This window comes from Schistocerca nitens, chromosome 3, assembly GCF_023898315.1.
Source record: "Schistocerca nitens isolate TAMUIC-IGC-003100 chromosome 3, iqSchNite1.1, whole genome shotgun sequence".
NCBI classification, from domain to species: domain Eukaryota; kingdom Metazoa; phylum Arthropoda; class Insecta; order Orthoptera; family Acrididae; genus Schistocerca; species Schistocerca nitens.
Window position 1 is genome coordinate 684642805 of NC_064616.1, and position 23339 is coordinate 684666143.

General features: G+C 40.7%; 1 protein-coding gene across 1 annotated transcript in view; it reads left to right on the forward strand.

Moving 5' to 3' along the window:
• The first annotated feature begins 2673 nt into the window (after positions 1–2673).
• LOC126248644 (uncharacterized) overlaps positions 2674–23339 on the forward strand; it is a 144339-nt gene continuing 123673 nt past the window's right edge. Inside the window, exon 1 of the mRNA XM_049949826.1 lies at positions 2674–2747. Coding sequence (XP_049805783.1) covers positions 2690–2747 — 58 coding nt within the window. The 5' untranslated portion in view covers positions 2674–2689. The remainder of the gene's footprint in view (positions 2748–23339) is intronic.

A 23339-nucleotide genomic window follows, 5' to 3' on the forward strand; every position in this document is an offset into this window, starting at 1 on the left:
TTGTAATCCGGTGATCCTTCCATGAGTAGCTGGACAGTGTCAATCAACAGACAAAGTTACCGAGCCATGAGCAGAAATCTAGCCGAAGTCAAGAATACCAGCACTCATATCTCAGGGGTGGGGGTGAGGGGGGGGGGGGTGGAGGGTGTAGATGTAGGCAGCACTCATAAATAGCTTCGCTAGCGACGATTGGTGGAAAAAGAGGACAGCACCGCAGCGTTATTATCGTCCTAAACAAAATGGTTCAAATGGCTATAAGCACTATGGGACTTAACATCAGAGGTCATCAGTCTCCTAGAGTTAGAACTACTTAAACCTAACTAACCTAAGGACATCACACACATCCATGCTCGAGGCAGGATTGGAACCTGCGACCGTAGCAGCAGCGCGTTCCGGACTGATGCGCCTAGAACCGGTCGGCCACCGCGGCCGGCTCCTAAATAAAAAAAAAAAATTATGTTACCTCGCTGGCAAACTTTGACACATGAGTATATACGTTTCATTGTTGATTAGTTCACTGATCAATGTGCAGATTAACATGAAGTCCCAGTCCATTTCCTGTGATATCCATGAACACGGGCCGGCCAGGGTGGCCGAGCGGTTCTAGGCGCTAAAGTCTGGAACCGCGCGACCGCTACGGTCGCAGGTTCGAATCCTGCCTCGGGCATGGATGTGTGTGATGCTCTTAGGTTGGTTAGGTTTAAGTAGTTCTAAGTTCTAGGAAACTGATGACCTCAGAAGTTAAGTCCCATAGTGCTCAGAGCCATGAACACGGAGTCCAAGCGTCAAGAATCTGCACAATGAGGGAGATCGGGAAACCTTTAGAGAAAGCTTAATAGCTACTCGTGCAGTGGTAAGAAAAGCGAAGCGTGAAGGCTGAAACACAGTCAGAATCTATTGAAAGATCTATTTGAAAATTCTTGGAATATCCTCGCTGTTTCGTCTCTTCCACTAAATCAACCCAACCCAACATAGAGAGATGGTGACAGACGGAACTGGAGATTGCGACGAAACATAAGAGGACCACAGCTCCAGAACTCAATGCCGCACTCGTGAGCCCTGTCAGCACCAAAAACAAAACGAAAGGCGCTCCATAAGCAGGGAATTGCACGGCGAGCTGGAATTCCAAAACCACTCACTAGTGATGCAAATACCTGTAACAGGTAAACGTGGTGACAAAGTCATAAAAACCTGGACAATGGAGCAGTAGAAGAAAGTTGTTTCGTCAGACAAGTCTTGTTTTACACTGTTTCCAACTTCTGGCTGAGTTTATGTCCCAAGAGTGAAAGATGGCGGGGGTTCGTTGATGATTTGGGCAGCCATATTGTGGTATTCCATTGGTCCCATCGTTACTCTGCAAGGTCGCATTACTGTCAAGAATCGTGCGACCATTTTGGCTTATTAGGTACACACTATGTTAAAGTGTTTCCTCTCCTGTGGGGATGCTGTATTCCGAGACGACAGGGCCTATGTTCAGGACTGGTTTTGTGAGCACGAGGATGTTTCTCCACTGTCCTCCGTAGTCACCAGATCCCAATGTTATTGAGCCTTTTGCCGTCTACTTTGGAGAGAAGAGTGCATGAACGCTATCCACCTCCATTTACTCATATAATTACCAGAACTGGCCACTATTTTGCAGAAACCTTACATGAGCTGTATTTGTCTATTCTGAGACGACTGGAAGCTGTTTTGAATGCCAACGGTTTTCCTACACCGTATCATGCATGTTAATATGTTGTGTTTTTCGTGTTTCCACATTTTTGTCATTACCTGCCCCTGTAGCTTCTTTGGGAATATGTTGGAAAGTGCGCTGTATCTGTAATAGACACTGTATACAAAACGCTAGTGCGATCAGTTCTAGAATTCTGCTTCGATGTTTGACGTTCTAATGACAGCAGACATCGTTCGATTTCAGAAATGCGCTGCCAGGATCGTAACAGGTTGGTGTGACTCATAAAATGCCGTGACCGAGGTGCTAATCGAACATAAAGTAAATCATCGGAAAAAAGACGTTGTTGTTCTTGCGGAATTTTAGGAAACGAGTATTCGAGGAAAACTGTGCAACAATTCTGTTGTCTCCGTCGTATGTCACTCATAGGGACGTTGACAATAAAGCGCAGAGCGGGTAACGAGGCATGATAGTCATGTCTTCCTCGCCCCAGATTGTCGCTTGTATTGGCACGAATTACCCACCGTCATTCACTGAGCAGTTGCTTGTAGAGTGTGTAAGTGCATGTGTTCTGTATCGGCATTTTACATCTTCAGACGGCCATGTCAGCTGCTCATAAGCAGCGTAATTTCTGTCGTGTCATTCTATTCGTTGTCGCTATTCATTATTGTTATGTCGCTCCTGCTGTTATTTTCTTCTTAGCAAATATTAATCCCATCGTCGCAGTAGGAAACAGTCTGTTAAATCAGTACTGCCTAGAATGACGGTTAGAGAAATAGCCATTATAATGCCTAACGGTTGACAGTGGTGTTGACCAAACCGAGTAATTATCACTTCGTGTGGCATCACCGCCCACTAGACACGAAGGAGCCAAAGGGCTGCCGGGGGGGGGGGGGGGGCAGCAGAATTATTTGGATGTCCCGTTAGAAGCGTGGGGAGCAGCGGACATGACGTCACGAGGGGCGCGTGCTGCGCATGCGCGGCGCTGGGCGAGCGTTGTTCCAGTCAGTCAGTCGTAAGATGGCGTTCTCGCTGCTGCTGCTGCCGCTGCTGCTCGCGGCGCCGGGACTGGCCAAAGGTGGGTGCACGCCCGGAGACCTCAATGCAGGGTTGGAAGCGTAGCTAGAACTGGCTTATACTGGGAAAAGAGCAGACATGTCCCTTACTTGAAAAACTTATACGAAAATACTTCCTTGGTACAAGATGCAATTTAAAAGCGAGAACTTTTTTTTTTTTCAGTGTCGTAGCATGCTCAGCTGTAGGTACCTTGGTCTGTTGAGATATTGTCATAACACATGCTTTCGGTAAAAAAGTGGCAATTGTCAAAAGGAAGAAAACTGTCTCGTATGATAATGTTATTGATACCGGTACACTTATTGTGTTCCATTTGCTGATTAAAAAAAGATATTGTGTACAGCTGGTATAAATACACAGTCTTCATTTGTAGCTAAATAATTTGTTTGTGCCTGTTTGCAGTACATAGGCGATCACACTCTGTCACTACATTGTCTAAGTGCCACTGAAAACGGATACGTAGCCACAAAAACACAAATGTGAATGAAAAAGTAGAAGTTAGTATTTCACTTTCAGTTCTAGTTTATTTTCTCATGAAGAGTGACTATGTTTTCCACGCAAAATTCCTTGTAAAGTCTAAGTATAGGCTTAGGTGATTGCGTACCTGAAGACGATAAAGAAACTAAACGAAAGCACAATACGAATATGTATAATCCATGGCTGACTGAATGCCGTAAAAATACACGAAAACTTGCTAAATTATAACTCAATCTGGAGCGCAAGAACCACAGCTGTTCGTATGGATAAATGTCAATTTGCATCCTGTATCGAAATCCACGTTAAATTGTACACCTCTCTATAACTTACCAGGTAAGTCAATTAAAGTACAAAGTATACCACAACCAGCAGGACCACTGCTATTTACACAATGCAATGCTCATAGCAGTCGTTGTGTTAAGGAGAGTCTTACTTATTTACTTTACTATACTTCAGCATTACTCCAAAAATAAGGAATTCATTAATGAACACGAAATACTTAACAATTAGTATAAAGCATCAATTTTACTGGTAGACCTACTTTACCTGTAATTATGACTTGCGATCAGGAGAATAAAAGCAGTCGGGCGTACCCTGGTAAACGTCAAAGAATGCCGGCCACTCCTTTCACACCAGAAATATCCACATCTGAGCTGACTGGCAGTTCCCTAAATTTTATCATACTTTATTTAGTTTTTCCATCCGTGTATTATACTACTTTATTATAATTTTGTTTACTTCCGTCATTAAAGAAGCTTCAATTGTCTGCTCACGTATACCTTTTGGCGTCGAATCTGTTTCGTTACGAAAGGCGTCTTCAGCTATAGCTATGACATACACTTACGACAAAAGTTAATATCATTTCACATTCTCTGAACAAACAGAAATACTGAGAACAGAAGAGAGAAACATTTTCACAGACAGTAATCCAAGGCTACAGAAATTTATATCTAACAGATTTATTTCGTCTTGACAGATACTTCTTGTGACACACATCTCAACCTGGTAAATGTGACTTTTGCTGTTACGATCAGTTTAGGTATTACGCCTCTAGCTATTGAATCGCTTCTGCATTTAACAGTATCGTAAGTTGATCCCGTGTTGAAGCAGAACGTATGAGGAAATTCACTACTTTCATGGAGTGTTCAACACCGACTTTAGTCTATGTATCTCCTCTGATTCATGAATGTATTTCTGCAGCGCAAGTATTGAAGCTGGAGTCTGTAAATAATACGGAAAGGAACTAGTAATGATATTCTTGAAGGAAAGCTCGTTTGCTGTGTGCTAACTTGATTTATGAAAACCAAGAAAATCCCCGGTTACATTTACTAGACTGGGAAATAAACACGGTTTCTCTTGATTAGAAGGCGGCCAACAGTATAACGGACGATTGTACTAAGTTCTATGGCCTTGACAGATTTTACGAAAAAGGCATACCTAGCAAAAATGTAATTTCCGAAGTGCAACAGCTTCTGTCAGTGTGCGTGTTGTCTTGAGAGGTTATTCTGCGAATACGGAAACGCTTATTCGGAAAATAACGAGCAGCTGTCGTTGTAAATGGGCTACCGACTGTTACTTCACTGCTTAGTGAAAGTGGAAGGAGCGCTCGATGAAGCGAATGAGTAAGATCTCATGTGTCCCCCTCGCTCGTTAGCTGCCAAGTACCGGAAACTCGCAGCCCATCCTGTAAACTAAGCCTGGGACCGGAAATTATCCACGCGAGTACCCAGCCTCGCAGACGGGCCTCAGATATCTTTTCATAAGCACAGAAAGCGAAAGGCTGAGATTTTATTCTTTACTCACCTCTAAACTTCACTAATATTGTTAGATAGAGCCACAAATCTATTTTCACTGGTTTGCGTACGGTACAAAATAATTTTAATGCTTAACAGTTTCATTAACATCTCGTTGCTGCGATGATAGTGCCCAGTGTGGTGATGGACTCTTCTGTAATAGGAAAGAAAATCAATATCTAAAACTATTCAGTTAGACATGGTGAACTTATTTGATTTGGATAGTACGTGGCATCTAAAGATGTTATATTACGTATTCGTATCGACACTGTGTGCTGGTTGGTACTGTATGAGTCACTGGAGCAAGAAACAACAAAACAACTTTAATACATACTGCTCTGCGTAAGGTGTAAATGCTGTCATGCTCCGTTGGTCAAATAGTGTTTCTACACCCACCCACCCACCTACACACACACACACACACACACACACACGTAGACACACACACACGTACACACACACACACACACACACACACAAATACACACTTATATACCAACGTGTGTGACTGTACGCGAATTTATAATTGTTATAGTCATATAAATTGGTAATAATAGGCGCCCTAAAGAGAATGAAGTTCCCCAACCCAGTTACGTGTTAAATGAAATGAACTTTATCTTTTTCCTTCAGAAAACTTCTCACTCTGCAGCGGCCGTGTTCGCTGTACTGAGACTGTGTCCGACCTGGACTTGAACCAAGACCTTTGCGTTTTGTGAGCAAAGGTCTACAAATTGCGAACCGTTAAGACCCAGCTTCAAGCTCCGATCAGAATACATGTTTGACAGTATGAACAGGAACGTTTCTTAGCTGAAAATATACCCAAATCATATAATGAAACTTTATACAGAAAGTAGAGCGTATAGGACGGAATAAACGATTATGACGGCAAATATTTTACAGCAAAAAATATTAGACTCACCGTCAGTTTTAGAATTAAAAGCCTTAACCTCTGAAGCAATATTTGTCTGAATGAAAAGCTCACCATGTTGTTTCCATGGCACTCATTTCGATGTCTTTTTTAAATTCATAACCCCCATACCCTAAGTTCGCAAATTAAAAAAAAAAGAATATTTACTTGCAGTTCATCCACAAAACCAGTATTATATTGCGAAGATATAAAGAAGGAAAACGACTTTCTTCAAAAACCTACAAGCAGCAATTTATTCTTGATTTTACATTCCGAATTTCGTATCTATAGCTTAAAAATTCAGTTATACGGCCAAGCAACGAAGTGATGATTCTTACGCTGGTCGATGGTTACTCGTAGACTATCATTCCAAATTAAACACGAGCTGAAATTTAATATGAGGAGCATGACTCCACACGGTAACTCTTTTGTCGTTAATTTTCGTTATGTGTGATCCAAAGTCATTACATAGGCCAACAAAGTTGACTGTAGTTATGACTGAACTTAAATGAGGAGTCCACATATAGAAATGTTTTTTTGATTGTTTCTTGCCTGTTGCCTTGGGACAACACAACCGAAGCGTAGTTTCTTCGTCATGTGTTCATTACGTGGAGTACTGCTTCAAATTGTTGAAATCTTGCCAACAGAATTACTATTAATCCATAAGAAATAACTCGCAACATTTACGAATTTCTGCGGAGGAAGACAAGTGCGCAGATCTGTAATACTGCTGCAGCAGTAATTGTTCTACTTCACAAGAAAACAAAAAATATAAAAACTGATGACCCAATAGTCTTTACTCACAGATTAGGGAATGGACTGGACATGGAGACGTAATTATGACTGTGATGGAAACAAGACGGAGGTTGGCAGCAAATGTAACCAGTTAAATAAATGCCAGATGGACGAAGAAAGTAATCTGTAGGCTTCCAGGAGATAAGACGTAATGGAAGGTGGCTGGATAACATGAGAAACCTTCCACGATCACCTTGGATGCTTATCGCTGTCGACCGTTATGCATGCTAAATTTTAGATGCGCCTTCAGATTGGATGTCCAATGGCAGATGTTGACAATGCGAACGAGTTTTGGTTTGGAAACGTGTTGACGTGTGTAGAATTATCGAAGAAAGTGTCGTTGTTTCCTACTAGAAAAAATATTTCTAGTATTTTATTCTTTAAAAGCACAAATTAATGCAGTTATCGATCGCAGGACTGGGTGAACACCACAGTACTTTGGTAGGCATTGTCTCATTGATGGTGATACAGATTTAGATTTGTATTCCCTACGAAGTTGTTATATAGGACGCAAAATGATGAATCTACAGACTAGCTAATGAAATTTTTAGTAGTCAGTTTAGTGTGCAAAAGCATCTGACAGACGCTGTCTGAGCTAGAATCCTGTAGAAGGAAGCTACTGTCAAAATTCCTCAAGACGTGGTTTGAAACAGATTATAGTACTACCGTTTGCCTTCCAATACTTTTTCCTGCTAGAGCCATATGGTCTGGTTATGAGAGACTATAATGTCTTTCCTTTCTTCTCGTTTTTCGGTCAAAATTCCTCTTCGCCTTTCTGGAATGGATGAGGAAAAGAAAAAGAAAAAAAAACAATGATTTCACAAGGTAATACCCTTTACCACGTACTGAAGATCAGTTCTCGCCTTTAGAAAGAGATGGTCTCAATGTTTCTTCGGAATGAAACAAGTCGGGTTCCTTTAAAGCTAGATAAATGTACGTATCATTGGAGAGTACTTATCCTTAATTAGTTCTGACAGTATCAGCTCTTCGGCGTCTCGGGAAACTAATCTTTACTCTGCAAGCGACTGAAGGGTACGAGGCATACCGGAATTACTACCTACGTCCCCTCCCTAAAACCTTCTGTTCAATTCTCGGATGGAGTGATGGAAAAAAGGAACTTGTTAGTACCGGCCCTTATACGCGAGAACCGTCCAACTTAACCATCATGACCGTTGTGCAAGACAAAAATTGCAGGATTTAATATGTTTCTTTACTGGTATAGGAACATAGGCTGACGGTATTTTGAGAGTAACGCTGTACGCTATGCAAACGCCTTTCTTGTAGCGTCTTCCATTGGAGATTGTACAGTATTCCTGTAATGCTCTCGCGTTGGCTGAATAAACCGGTGACGAAGCATGTAGCTCTTCTGTGAATCCAGTTTCCCTCTTGTGTTAGCCAAAATGACAAAAGTCCCAGAGCGAGGTAATATTCTTAGAAAATTGAGCGCACGGGGGCTGGACAATAGTTCATTGGTGAATAGTTCGTCGTTGGTGCGGCTCCATAGCTTAGTGGATAAGTTCCTACGTTTTTTTTTACTTTCACTTATCTCATTTTTCACTTATGACAAAAATCTGTTTATGTGAAAAATCCTGTGTTGCGCTGTGGTTTTGTGTGAGATATAAACTGTATTTTGCCCCAAACTTGACTAAGTTTTTTCAAAGGTCAGAGACGCCTTACAAAGTTCCAAATTAAGTCATTAAAGATACTAATTCCTTAAACACACATCTCGCGTGATGGCCATGACGCTGAAATTGGATAAAGTGGGGTCTATACAAAGAGGTATCAATAGGATGTCTTCCCGCGTGCCATTCCAGAGTGGAATAGGAGGAAGTAAAACTGACACTGGTACACTATACACCTTCATCACACATTGCACGGTAGCTGCCGAGTACATATGTAATTTGTTTATATCCAGTCGAGTGAGGTGCTGCTTGAAGTAATTGTCGGGGTTTCCTGTTTCACCCCCATTTAGTGCACATAATCGTTGCGGCGAAATTACCTTGATAAAGGAAACAATATTTAGTTGCAATGCCTGTCGTCGTAATTCATGTAGGATACAAGTAATGACATTGCAGAAACGTATTCATTAATTTATTTTTACCACCTCAGGACGTACATTGGAGATAAACCTTGCATCAACTAGAATTTTAACACGACGCACAAGGCCATACAGTGTCATACGCAGTGTTTAATGTCTTTTTTTTTTTTTTTTTTTTTTTTTGCAAACGCGATTTATTTTACATCAACCAGATATTGAGATGAGATACAGGAAGCAGAGATGAATGTTTCCTCTCCGTTCAAACGAAATTTTTAAGTAAGACGGAAAATTTGGTATACTGTACACTGAAAGACGTGAAGAGGTGAGAAATTCTGGACTTATTACCGTCCTCGACGTCAGTGCTGTGCGGTCCAAGAAGTGAGCATCTATAACGCGATCTGTAAAAAAAAAAAAAAAAAAAAAAAAAAAAAAAAAAAAAATCATAAAATGCCATTTACGTAGAGTTATGATAAACTGAATCTCCCGCAACATGATGCTATTTTCTTACTGTCCATCACTTTTGTTTGTCTTCTTCCAATGTGGTCCAGGTAAGCTAAAATGTTGGACAGCGCTGCTATAGACCATCAGCTATAGACCATCAGGGACATCAATAAATAACTTATTACTAAATACAGGTAAATATAGTATATAATTCCAATTTATTGATAATGAGAAGTCTTTGTGTAATACTAAATGAAATCTGTGGTTGCTGTTTCCCATATCTTTGAGTGCATGACAACAAATTTTCAAACACGATGAATTAAAGTGTATGCGAGACGGCTGAAAAGATGGTTTCGCAATCGTTTACAGAATAATACGTGATCTATCGGCGCCTTGTATCCATAACTCACGAACACAAATCGCAAAAATGGTTCAAATGGCTCTGAGCACTATGGGACTCAACTGCTGAGGTCATTAGTCCCCTAGAACTTAGAACTAGTTAAACCTAACTAACCTAAGGACATCACAAACATCCATGCCCGAGGCAGGATTCGAACCTGCGACCGGAGCGGTCTTGCGGTTCCAGACTGCAGCGCCTTTAACCGCACGGCCACTTCGGCCGGCCCACAAATCGCATATCAAAATAATTTCTATAAGTGTGAACCTGTATACAGTTTTTTTGCTATGGCGCCCAATAATAGTGGCGCTAGACCCATTTGTATCCATTTATGGTGGTTGAAGAAATTTTCCGGCAAGGACGCATAGGTTGCTTGCCACTGTTCTCGGTTAAATCAGAAGCTTCTCAGAAAAATCTCTGAAGTTCGTGTAACATACCAACGAGCTTGTGGATATATTCTAGAACTTAGCTGTGCAAAATGTCTAGGTTTCTTTATGCTCATAGGCCAGTTTAAATGCCAAGTACGTTTTCCATTGTGGTCTGGAAGGTAGTTCACTCACTAATTCGTTGTGTATCAAGGGCGATATAGAGAAAGAGCATATAACGTTGTTGATGAACTGTCTGTCGAAAGGAGTTATTCATATGCACGACGCCATTGGCAACATTAAGATGAGTAGGGTTTGAGCCAGCAGCTGCTTCCGCCGGCTCCTTTCCTCTCTTTTCATCCCATACTTATCTATACCATTACGAACGCAAAATTAAGCTCCAGAAGCACTATTCACTTTATAATTAGTATGTAGTAATGCGCCTCAAATTTTAACACAGATCGAAATGTTGCAATGGCGTCCCCAGTAGGATCCTTGATCCCTGAATTTTACCCAAGGTTCATTGACAACCGTGGCATTTGCATTGATTTGACTCCTACAGACAGAAGACAGATTATCTGATACAGATTGTTTTAGACTGAGAGGCACGTGTGAGGGATAAAATTTCCTGCATCTTCGTACTTTCTTGAAGGAAACACAAATGTACAGATGCATACAAACAAGTGTACTATCACGCGGGTCCATAGATACTGTAGTCTTTGTGCAGAATCGGATGACATTTCGTTTCATGAGTGACATGACGCGTTCTGCACATGGAGGTACTAGGATGTCATCTCCACCATGAGCGGACCTCCTGAAAAGAAAATTGCGATAATTCTTTTTCTTTTTCTTATTCTCTTAAATAATTCTTTAGTATATAATTATAAAATTTTCGGTTGATTCCGCGATATAACCTACAATTCCATAACTGAGAGGTCTTATATGGAAACTGTGGTATGTGTCAGAGTACAGATCAGTCGGTTAGATATTCGATCTGTGGCCTAGCTTGAGATTTTATCCTGGGCGTTAACATGGCTATGGTAATACTTTCTGTTTGTAAAAAATCAAGTTGTTCTGTGGTTCTGATTGCACGGTAAATCTGAAGGCCCCATGAAGGTGCCTGAGCAAGGCAGCCTGCAGATCGGGGAAAGATAAAGGCAAAACATTTCGTACAGGGAAGTGTACAGCGGCGTTCAAACGATTCCCCGATTTTGATGAACGCTCTGATCTTGAACAGCGTAAATGTAACTTAAATTTACTTAACACTACCCATGATGGTTTTTCTGCTTTGTGCGTATGTGCTACGTTTTCGGTATAGATCATAGTTTCGAAAACACTGAGAGTATACTACATGAAAGTCTTCATTCCATCAGCTAGGCAAAATTTACTTCACTGTCGCTTACACTGCAGCGTCTTAATTTCATTTGTCTTCCACTATGGTGTAATCTCACAACACGCTTTTCAGTGTATATCACTGATGATCGCAGACCGCTGACCTAAACCAGTTTATATTACTTTAGTCGACTTATTGTTCTAGAATGTATGAACTAATCAACTTGGACTTTGAAATAAATAGCATAACATTCTATTTTCTGCTTCGGAGGGGAACAGAAGTGACATCCGTTTGCCGTTGCTGAATAACGCGTTAATGAACTAGTGCATTGTGTTCACATCTGTTGCTCTCTTTTTGTATTACGAACTTGGCTCCCGAACAATATGGCTTCATGTTTCTTTCTTTTTTTTAAGACCTCTCACTCGTAGCGACATTATTTGCTGTCACATCATTTTTTGTAGCGTACTAGATGGAATACTTGCCTTTACCACAAATTACATTAGGCACATGTTATTTAAACAACGTAAATTGTTATACCTTGCCATTTTTAAGAGGAAATGTATTCCACTGTCACAAGCCTTCATCACAGTTTAAGTGAGGGCTTTCCCGTCCTTTCCTTTGTGCTTGTTGTGTCTCAGTAAAAGTATACAGTGTGCAGCCCTGATAATGGATAGATTACTTCAAAGCCAGGCCATTTCGATATTAGAACACATCAAGTGAAAACTTCCAGCAATATCAGGTCAAATCCTTATTGCTAACTAAGCAATAATACATTGTGAACGTCTGTCTCTGTCGATGGAGCGCTAAATCCTCAGGAACACACGTGAACTGGGATTATTTGTTCTGTTAAGTTGCGTTAAGTAAGACATCATGAACACTGTTTTTTTTATACTAAAAGGCACTGATCTAGTGAAAATGATAAATGAAAAAGGAAGATTAGTATTAATTGCCGTCGATGACGAGGTCATTGGATATACAGCATGAGCACGAGTACGACAAGGATTTTGAAGGAAACCAGACATCTGCCACAGAAGCTATCCCGATATTTGCTTTAAGGAACTGCTGTAACATCGCAGATTCTAAACCTAGTTAGCTGTACGGGAATCTGAGCCCGATTCCTCCCAATTGGAGGCAAATGTCTTCACAGCCATGCAAGCTCGAGCGGTGCACGAAATAATTCCTTGCCTTTTCCAGCTCTGAGAATCGGTTTACCAAATCATTCAGAGGGAAAGAAGGTAAGATATTAGTGTCCAGACGGAACACAGGATCTGATGGGGCAAGTACGTTGGAGAAAATCGACAGTGGTCTCATTTTAGAAGCTAATTCGATATATAAGTTAAAGTAAGTTTGTAATTAATGTGTGTTACCAGTTTGACTTATGGTGGTGGGGCATAGATTGCTAATGCCAAAACCATTCACAGACAAGGATTCCTCTGGGAGCAACGGATAGGTAAGTGAGAATCATTGGGGAAGGTAGAAAAACAACGAGTCAAGAACATACTATAGTGAAAAACGTACATTTTATTGTAATAAAAATGAAATGGAAATATGCAGGATATGTAGCCAGAATGAAACAAGGAACTTTTTTTCTGGATCTTAAAAAATATTAAAAGATCGAGAGGACGACCCGTTGAAAGGTGGAAAGATGGCGTTGGGAAACGTGCGTATAGATGAAGATCGTAATGCGTGAAAAAGATTAGGGGAGAGCTTTATCCGGCAGTGGATGTCAGATGACTGAGGATAATAGTGATGAGGCTGAAGGTATCAGAAGTGTTATTTTCTAGGTTAGTACGACTCCCACGTTATTAATGCACGTCGCGCTGTAGACTCTGTGAGCTAATTCACAGATTGCAGAAATGCGAAGCAATAATTCTTCCAATAATACCAGTTAACCATCTTGCTATCGTTCAAACCATAGTGCAAGAGACGGACGTGGCCTATATTAAACTCCTGCACCATTCATACGAAACTTTTGCTGTTTCTATTAATGTCAGGAAACCAACTCAAGAGTTTCCAATCCACACAGGAGAAAAACAAGGTGATCCCATATCTCCCAAGCTGTTCTCTGCCCTTCTGGAAATGGAAATGTCATAATTGAACTGGGAAGAAAAAGGAATTAGGAATTACGGAAATAGACTTAACAACCTGAGATTTGCAGATGACATTGCAATATTGGCAAATGATTTTGAAAAAGTACAGACTACTCGCCTCGGAGGTCAGGCAGTGAGACAGAACATGAATCTTTCCAAGACAGAAGCTATGTCTAATAAATGGAGGACGGTAGGCCACACACAACTCAAAAACGTGCTACTGGAAACTGCCCGAGAATACATCTATTTTGGCCAGCTTGTAAATATGACGGCAGATGTAAGACTGGAAATCTTTCGATGCATCAAGCTAGGCTGTAAAGCATTTGAAAGACATTCAGTTATCTTCAGGGTAAATATGGCAGTGAAACTGAAAAAAAAAACTTTTGACCAGTTTCGACTTAAGGACTTTGAGACCTGGACACTTCATGTATATACAAGACGGAAACTTAGAACTGCCCAGCGAGGTGTGGAGAAGCCTGTGTTGTAATTTACCAGGAAAGACTAAAAAGACAGAAGACATCAGATCAGTTGCCGACATCAAGGACATTCTGGAGAGAGTAGCAAATATGAAATGGCAATAAGCCGGCCATGTTGCAAGATGGAATGATGACCGATGACAAAGGCAATATTGGAATGGATTCCAATAAATAGACGCAGATCACGCGGAAGACTGCCAGACCGACGGGACAAAGAGCTGCGGAAGATTGCTGAAATCAATTGGCTGAAAATCACCCAGACTGTTCCTCGTAGAAGAAGAAATTGCAGACATTTAATGAAAGAAATGATCGTTGTTGTTAATAATGAGGATGTGATGTTGAAAGAAGCCTACCGAAGCAGTCCTGCTTAGCATTTTACTAAGCTAAATGGTAATAATACTGAACAAAGTAAACAGTCGTTCTGATAGAAGTTAGAGTCTCTCTGTCTTCCGTGAATGATCAGTAAGTTTTGTACAAAGTTAAAATTTCACTGAGACAAAAAGTGTATGTAACTGACTTGGAATGTTAGTTATGACTCACAAGGGTAACCAAGTTTGACTGAGATGTAGTGTATTGATGGGAGTTTACCAAGCAAAGCATCGTGATGTCATCCCTGTTTTCTCTGTAACCTGTACATGTGAGCGAAGCATTAATACATTTCGTCTGTTTAGCAGTGCATGGGCAACTCATGATCACAAAAAATGGTGCTCCAATCAATCGGACACCTTTTGCAGAGATGGGGAGAACGTTGTCTGAATCACAGACTGTAATTCAGTGATCTCGAGTATAGCAATAGTCTGAGTAAAGCACAAACGGATGGATACAAGTAACTATTCTTACATGCAGGATTCACCAACAAGACCCGACTAGGATCTTTGTCGAGGATATTAAGAGCACCATCAGTCACACCTTTGTTAGTGGGATCTAGGACACTTGGAGCAATCTCAGTGCGAAAGGTAACAATCGCGACTCGGTCTCGGAGGGAAAAAAAACTATAGATACAAGATAACTCAACACCACTAGAGATGGGGGATGAGAGAAAGGAAGTAAGCATAACTCGGCAATTCCCGAAGCAATTTGTATCAAACTTAGTATATGTAACACATAACAAAGAACTAAAGTAATAAACTTTTGGGAATATTCATTATTTTCGAGTATAAAACAGGACACGATAGCGTCAACGGTTATCTTTTTCCAAATCTTGCATGTATCACTCTCGTATTTTTCCCTTATGAAAAAAAGATGTCAATAGTTCGAGTGATCTACGGGCTGAAAATGTCGTTAAACAGCCATTTCTGTTTGCTCTCTCAGCTGATGAGCTGGCTATGGCTGGTTATTTATTTATATATGTGCGTGTAATGGATGTGGTAATTGAATGAGGCTCGTGGGTTGGACCAACATCATGGCAGCCAGCCAGGACAGCGGCCTGGCATTTTCCCAGAGACGGTTTCGGTATTGTGCCAAGCAAGTATCGGACCTACCGCTACAGCACCAAGGCGATGTTACTGCAGTATACCATCTATGTGAGTGTTTAAGGTTCGTGTTGTAAACTTAAGGAGAAGTTTGAATTACTGAACCCTTCTGACTAGGTGCGAAGAGGAAGTATTCACATTGCATGGAACAGGATTGCGGTTGGATGAATCTTGCGGTCTTCTCAAGATGTAGGTAAGCCTGGAGTTCCGTTAAATTAGTCACATGCTTGCAGATGCCATTGTGATACGCATAATCTAATGAGCATGACGATAACGTGGGACATTCAATCGCTGAACTGCTATACAACGACAGGATCCATTGCTTTACAACAATTTGAGAACGAAGGTTCTCGCGACGACATCCTTATATAAAACATCTTGGATCCTCTTGCCGCCTGATACCAGAGAAAAAACTCAACTTTTTGACATCACCTCCATCGGCTGATACTTGCTACTGACGAAGCCGATGAAGGTGATCGTCGAAAGCTCGATTTTATATTCTGATGTGGCGCGACAAGACTTAAACTATTTCTGGACTACGACAAATTCCCTTAGGACCTGTATTTGCAGTCTTTCATCTGTCTCTTGTTGAGGGTCATTAATGAGAAAAAGGACAAATAATTGAAAGTTTCAGATCTGTAGGCAGAATAAAGATTACTTTTTAACATCCTATCGAAAAGAAGCTCGTTAGACGAAGCGCAATCTCGGCTTAGGCAATTCTGTGAGAGGAAACTGACCGAAACCTTCTCAAACGAACTATATCGACATTCACCTTTAATGACCGAAATCTTTTTGAAAGGAACTGTATCGGCCGGCCGGAATGGCCGAGGGGTTCTAGGCGCTTCAGTCTGGAACCGCGCGACCGCTACGGTCGCAGGTACGAATCCTGTCTGGTGCATGGATGTGTGTGATGTCCTTAGGTTAGTTAGGTTTAAGTAGTTCTAAGTTCTAGGGGACTGATGACGTCAGATGTTAAGTACCATAGTGCTCAGAGCCATTTGAACCATTTTTGAACTATATCGACATTCACCTTTAACTGTTTAGAAAAAATCCGGAAAACCAAAATCTGGACTGTAGGACGCGGATTTAAACCTCCCTCCTCCCGAATTCAAGTCCAGTAACTTAAACACCGCGTCACATCCGAATTTTGACATAGCCTCAAATACACTGGTTTCCATTAATGAGAAAATCCAGAAGATATTATAAGTCACAGTTGTGAGATAAACCTTAGCCACCGTTTTTACGTTTACAACATTGACATAGTTTTAGTCAAAGAATATGTATTCGTGCATAAAACATTTTTGAAAACTACACTAATATTTGGGAAAATTGCAACATATAGAAAAAAACTGTTTGAGTGAGTCCCATCTTGGAGGATGAGAAGACTAGTTAGTGTAATAAAGTGACTAATGTTGGAGGGGGATGGCATACACTATAACCGACCAGCTGTTGTTACAGTGACCGGAAGCGTCAGTGTTAAGCGGAGCTTACTGAATGAAGTGTTGGTAAACGAAGTGGAGCCCTGAAAGTAAGTTCCAGTATGCCTTCGTGCTGTAACAGGGTGCAAAACACCGCATGGGTGAGGGTGAAAGGGACAGCATAATGTTCTCCGTAAAATGGGTTTATTCGAGGCAGGAATTTGTGCCCGTACAGGGCCGGCTGCTACGGCACTGAGGCTTGTGTGGAACCAGAGAATAGATGACAGTTGGTCGTATATAGCGCCGAGCAGGTAGTGGACTACAGCATGGGAGGACCGCCGTGTTGTCCATGTGGGTCTATTGCATACCTCTTGGTTCATAGTGTGGACTCAATGCTGAAACACTGCCACTGGTGTGGATCTTCCTGCTCCGATATTTCTACGTCGTCTCTTGAGAGCTGGACTGGTGCTGCGGGCACGTGAATACCCTCGCTGGAATCTGAGTAGCAAGATGTAGAGTTTCCGGACGAGTCCCAGTCAATCTGTCCTAAGGCGCTGATTGCATACGCATTAGATGACACTGCTATAACAACAATCAGACAGCCTGCTTTATTCAGCGGCACCACAACGCCCAAGTGTGATGATTGGGTGTGTCACTAGAGATACTACCTGTTCTTCAGGTATCTGTTCATGCTATTTTTCAGTAAGATGCATGGCGAGGAATGTGCTAGGATTTCTTCGAATAATGACAGTTATCACAGTTTCTGTGGCTTGCGTGTGCTCCTGAAATGGTGCCCACCGAATGTATGATCGACAGTTTGTTCGTCACGGTTTTCCAGTAAGCTTCTTTGATGCTTTGTGGACTCGCACCCAAATCGCGTGTAGAGAGATTTCTTAGGAAGCTCTCTATGAATTCATGTCACGATGTTTAGAGCTTTAATTGCAGTTCGTGTCGACGTCACACAAACCCGAATTCCCAAAGCCAAAGATCCTGCACAATTGTGTGATCTTAACAATCCTTACATTTCCATGTACATATTCTGCAGTATAAAGCTTATTTTAGTATGTTGCAATGGCCAAAAACATTTGTGTACAAAATCGATGAATGAGTAAAATACAGGGTATGTTCAGTGTGATTAACCAGAACAGCAACACAGCTTATACATTATTGCTGATGCTGCCGATGATGGTCTCTATGAGCTCCGCTTTAAGTGAATTCCATTCCACCTGCAAAACTGTTCTCAGCACGACACTGGTCTATGACAAACTATAGCGTATTACAACACACTTTCTAGAGCGTCCTAAACATGCTTTGTAATATTGATGTCGAGAATTCTAGTTGTTAATTGCATGTGCTGAAACGTGTGCTGTTAAAAATACTCTTTCATGAGACTAGCTTAGTGTGGTTGATCCTTGCAACACAGTGGGAAATCAGTAACTGTTATAGCATAATAAGTCAAAGTTCTACGTGGAACTTGAAGGAGGTCTACAAAAAACATACCACCCCTCGCGCACAGATAATGATGATTCATGCGAAGGAATTCTTTCTCGTCTATTTAATTGACGATGACGCATTCCTGCTTCTCGGCTGATCAAAATGATTACAGCGGGTTTTATTCGAAAAGAGATCTGGAACCTCATAGATCTACAATCCAGCGCTAATTTTGGGGTACTCATTGTAAAAACGTCGTCATGTGACGAGTAGTAAACAGTACAATCATGGCTGCTCGCCTTTCAATATAGGCCACCATCATGAAACCTACTGGGCACGCTACTCGTTGACATCACAATAACGGCAGACTGTAGTTAGATTGGTGTAGTAGTCCTAACGCTTCTAGTGCATAATTGCAACAAATGGTAGTGTGTGCACGTAAGAAACCCTTTGCCGTACCTGACTGAACCTACTACATGCCATACCTGTGACAAGATATACCTATCTCAACTATGAACAAGTAAGAACGAACATATGACCAAATCGCCACAGGTGTATGAATTTGAACAGCCAATGGCCCTTCATAGAATTTGCGTTCAGTAAATGCCACCTCCAGTTTATTCGAGAAAATTAGTTATCCCAGCTGTCTACTCACATTCTCGTAACGCCAGGTGTCTTCTACTACGAATGTACAATCGTCTCTTATGTGCAAAACTGACTGCATCATTTTGTTGTTTCCTGCAGCACTATTGTGGTAACAGCTTACCGAAATTTGTATCTCTTGTTTTCTGTTTTCGCGAATAAATATTACTTTTACGATTGCTCTCTAGTTTGTGGAAACCAATGTAAGTGCAGAAACATTAGCATGAAAGTAAAAATAACTGAAAAAGCTCAGAATCATTTCGAAAAACAAGTTCAAGTTGTCTGAGAGACATTTGAGCAGCAATATGTTTCTTTAGCAGCTTCGAAACAGGAAGTCAGCTGCAATAAATTAAATAATCTTTGTTACTGCGTAGAAACCGAAAAATGTAGTGAATATTGTGCACGTAGTTTTTATTCATTGTACTGCAAGCGTTGCAAATGGTTCAAATGGCTCTGATCACTATGGGACTTAACATCTGAGGTCATCAGTCCCCTAGACTTAGAACTACTTAAACGCAACTAACCTAAGGACATCACACATATCCATGCCCGAGGCAGGATTCGAACCTGCGACCGTAGCACCAGCGCGGCTCCTGACTGAAGCGCCTAGAACCGCTCGGGCACAAGCGTTACAACGAAATTAACTAAGAGAAGAACTAAACAGACTGTATGCGAACAGGGATCAAATATTTTCAGCCGGTCGGAGTGGCCGAGCGGTTCTACGCGCTACATTCTGGAACCGTGCGACCGCTACGGTCGCAGGTTCGAATCCTGCCTCGGGCATGGATGTGTGTGATGTCCTTAGATAAGTTAAGTTTAAGTAGTTCTAAGTTCTAGGGGACTGATGACCTCAGAAGTTAAGTCCCATAGTGCTCAGAGCCATCAAATATTTTCAAGCAAAGGTGTACCACTGGGTTTCCTTCATTACAATATATCTCGAGCAAGCCAATGATTTATATTGTTATTTGTTCCCATATCTCTCGTGTAAAATAAACTAGAGCGAATTTTAATCATTCTCTGTCCGATTGTATTAATAGTATACAGACAGCGTAGTGTTTGTGGAGGAAGTTGACGATAACTCCAAAATCATCCATCTCCAGTCCCTGTTTTTATCTCTGGAGTTACATTTGCTTTCCCCATAGTGCAGTATAGTGGTTGTGTTGTGGCAGGTGATGGCGCTGTGGATATACGAGCGTCGTTGTCACTTTGTGGTGGTCACCAGAGCATCTTCTGACTCTTTCGAATTAACGTATTTTTCAAGCGAAAGATTCGACATTCTTCTACCATGTTCTCGAACTTTTACGAATATTCTCGAATGTTGACGAATGTCTTTAGTGTTATCAAATGCTCTAGAAGACAACTTGAAAACGACACGTATTGTATTGACCCGCAGTCTGGTCTTAGTCTTAACTAATGAGTTGTGCAACGTAATGAAGACTGAGGATCAAAAGTGTTTACCATTGTAAAGAGAAACTTCGTAGTCAAAGAACAATTGTATGAGTGAAAAATTTTAGGAAAAAAGCAAAAAAAGAAATCAGCGAATAAAGTATGTATCAGAGGAAGAAAAAATATTGAAATCCATTGATACAGAATTAAATTCTCTCAATGTTCCCGGTATGCCTTCTCAAAAAATCTTCTCAGCAACATTATAGGATTGGAAATATTCATCGGAGAAAAAGGTAAGTCGGTATTCATAACTGGAATTTCACTCAAACCAACAAACATACCACTCAGCTTCATCTTGGAGCCTTTTAGGCTCCAATTGCTAGTAAGATTGGCGTACAATACGGCTATCAATAAAGCACATGGGGAAACATTCCAATGTTGCTGAGCGAATTTGCAAGAATCGCGTTTCTCGCAAGGACAGCTATAGGCTAGGTAGCGTGTTCGTGTTTTACAAAACCACAGAAGCTGTTCTTTTTTGCACGTGAAAGCAAAACATCAAATAGAGTTAATAAGAATGTACTATAAAAAATTAGGTGCTATACGAATGAAATTTTTCCCCATTCAGGAAACATGTGGAAAGGGAAAACCAAGTGAAGAAGATGCTTTCAATTTAATAGCTCATCTCCGCTGTGATCTTACAGTCCGTCATTATCGACGCACTGTAACGTGATTTGTGGCTGCTGCTGACTGGCGGATTCCGTTTCCTGCAAGTCGCGAGTGTTAAAATGCACCATATCTGTTTTAGTACTAATTCCCAAACGCATTAGCTAGAAACGATTTGTCAACCGCTTAGAGAATTACACGGGTATGTGCTTGCGTCAGTTACAAAACAAGAGTGAAAGTACGGAACTATCGACGGGAAGGCAGGCAAACTTTCTCTCGCGCAACGCCTGGAACTGACCTGCGAGATTCCGCTCAGCAGATGTGGGCCGCCATCTCACAAAGGGATCCTTATCTGTCTCCAGAATGCAGCACAGTAACTTTATTTCTTCAGAAGTACGAGACTGATTTCAGAAAATTTTCGCTGTGGTATCATCTATAACATAGTCATAGTTATAAGAGAATAACTACACGCTACATTTGTGTTTACCAACATTATTTGGAAAATCACGGGAAATAAACGTCAACTATTATAGTTCATAGCGTGTTGTCTTTAAGCATACGACCAGATCTCTGTTTCTGAATTTATCCATTAGTCATAGACCTGTTATTGGTCCTAATTATTTTATTTTGGTAGGTTACCAATATTAAGACTAAAAATAATTTTCAGTGCTCCGAAGGTATTAGCCCAATTACTACTACAACCTGATTGCTTATGATTTTATTAGATACAGTGTTTCTTTATTCGACTGCCTTTGGTGTATAGTTTGAATGACTGGGAGAAGCAAACGTCAGTTCCGCAAGGAAATTATCAGGCTAGCAACGTGAGAGACACGGGTTTTTGCCTGCAGTCAGTCGTTTGAATCCCAAGACCAATTTTCACCCTGTATTCTGCAGACAATGTGTTAACACCAGTAACACCACTGGCGTCAATATTTTGCGGTCCAGAGTGCCAAAACAAGATTCACACTGAGACAGCAGTTCCAAACTGGTGCAGCACTAATGTGAAAAGTAGTTTCATCCAGCTTTCTGCTCGTTTTTAACACTCACATTGGCGGCTGGTGAGTCTACATCGAGTTACGCTCGTCTGCTGTAATAAGATAATAATAAAACATACATCGAGAAAATACTTCTCTTATTTTTATCCAACATAAGCGATGTTGCTGGACGTCTACAACTCTGTTTAAAATATATATTCGAATTAATTAAGTTACTACGAAGTACAACATGTTAAGGAGAATACCTTTGAGAATGTGTCAGAAGAATGCATTAAAATGAAGAATATCATACACACTGACACCAGTTCACTAACATTTTGGTTCCGTATCACTCGACAACGGCAATATTTTCGTGGGTAGTGTCATACTTCAAAAGAAAAGAAAAGAAAAGAAAAGAAAAGAAAAAGTCTAGTGCAGTAATTTCACTCATTTTTATCTACACCATCACGTTTCTCTTCTCCGTAAATCTTGTTCTTTAGATATGGTTGATGATCTTTTAGTTTTTAAAAAGAAAAAGTAGGTGATTTCTTGCAATAGCTAAAATTACTAACATACGACTCCAAAATTTATATCAGCGTAAAATCTGAATATCTATATACAACGAAATAAACTTACGGCAATGTATTCACTATCTATAAACATGTCTGTCTCAAGGCACTGCCCAAATCAAGCAGAGTTTACCGTATCATTATTAATTTTATTTCATTGAGTTATTTAGCAATGAAGTATAGGAAGCACAGACTACGGATCTTGGTTCTGTAATGATGATGTTGAGTCCTGGCTGGAATTGACTAAATGGATGGTACGATGTCTTCTGAGTTTCCGTTCATACATTGATATCAAATGAAAAATGCCACATAGTCATTAAACTTTTCTGTGAGATATAAATCACAGTTTTGTCTCGTCTTTTTGTGTTAAACTAAATTAAACTCGGTTGGTCCATCGTCCTAGCGGAAGCAGACCGCTGCAACGTTTGCTGCCTATCTTTTGCGTAAAGGTTACTGGATCCCAGTATTGGATGGCATATGATCAACACACTGGTCTGCCGGTCATAAATTCCAGCTTTTGTATTTGGAGCCTAGATACTATTTCTTGCGCTCAACAAACTGAGTCGACATTTGCTATCACTCCTACCAAGAAAACTTGTTATAGACACCGGATAAAAAGTTCGGGACTTCCATGTGACAGGCAGATGAGTTGCTCAATCAGTCACCAAATGGCATTTTCTTTATATACAGAATATGTTTCAGGGGAGAGCTAGTCATTTTTCTCTTCTTCTTCTTTGTTTAGAATAAAATATGTAGTATCATGCAAAAATGTTCAGTGACTTGAATTCAAGAGGTATTTGCCTCACGGAATTGTATTCCTGCGCGTACAAATTACATTCCGCTTTCTTACTTTCCAAAACAATTTGTTTTCTGGTAGATGAGAACCTACGATTAGGATTTTCTAAATTGATTAGTTCGTTTTATGTTAA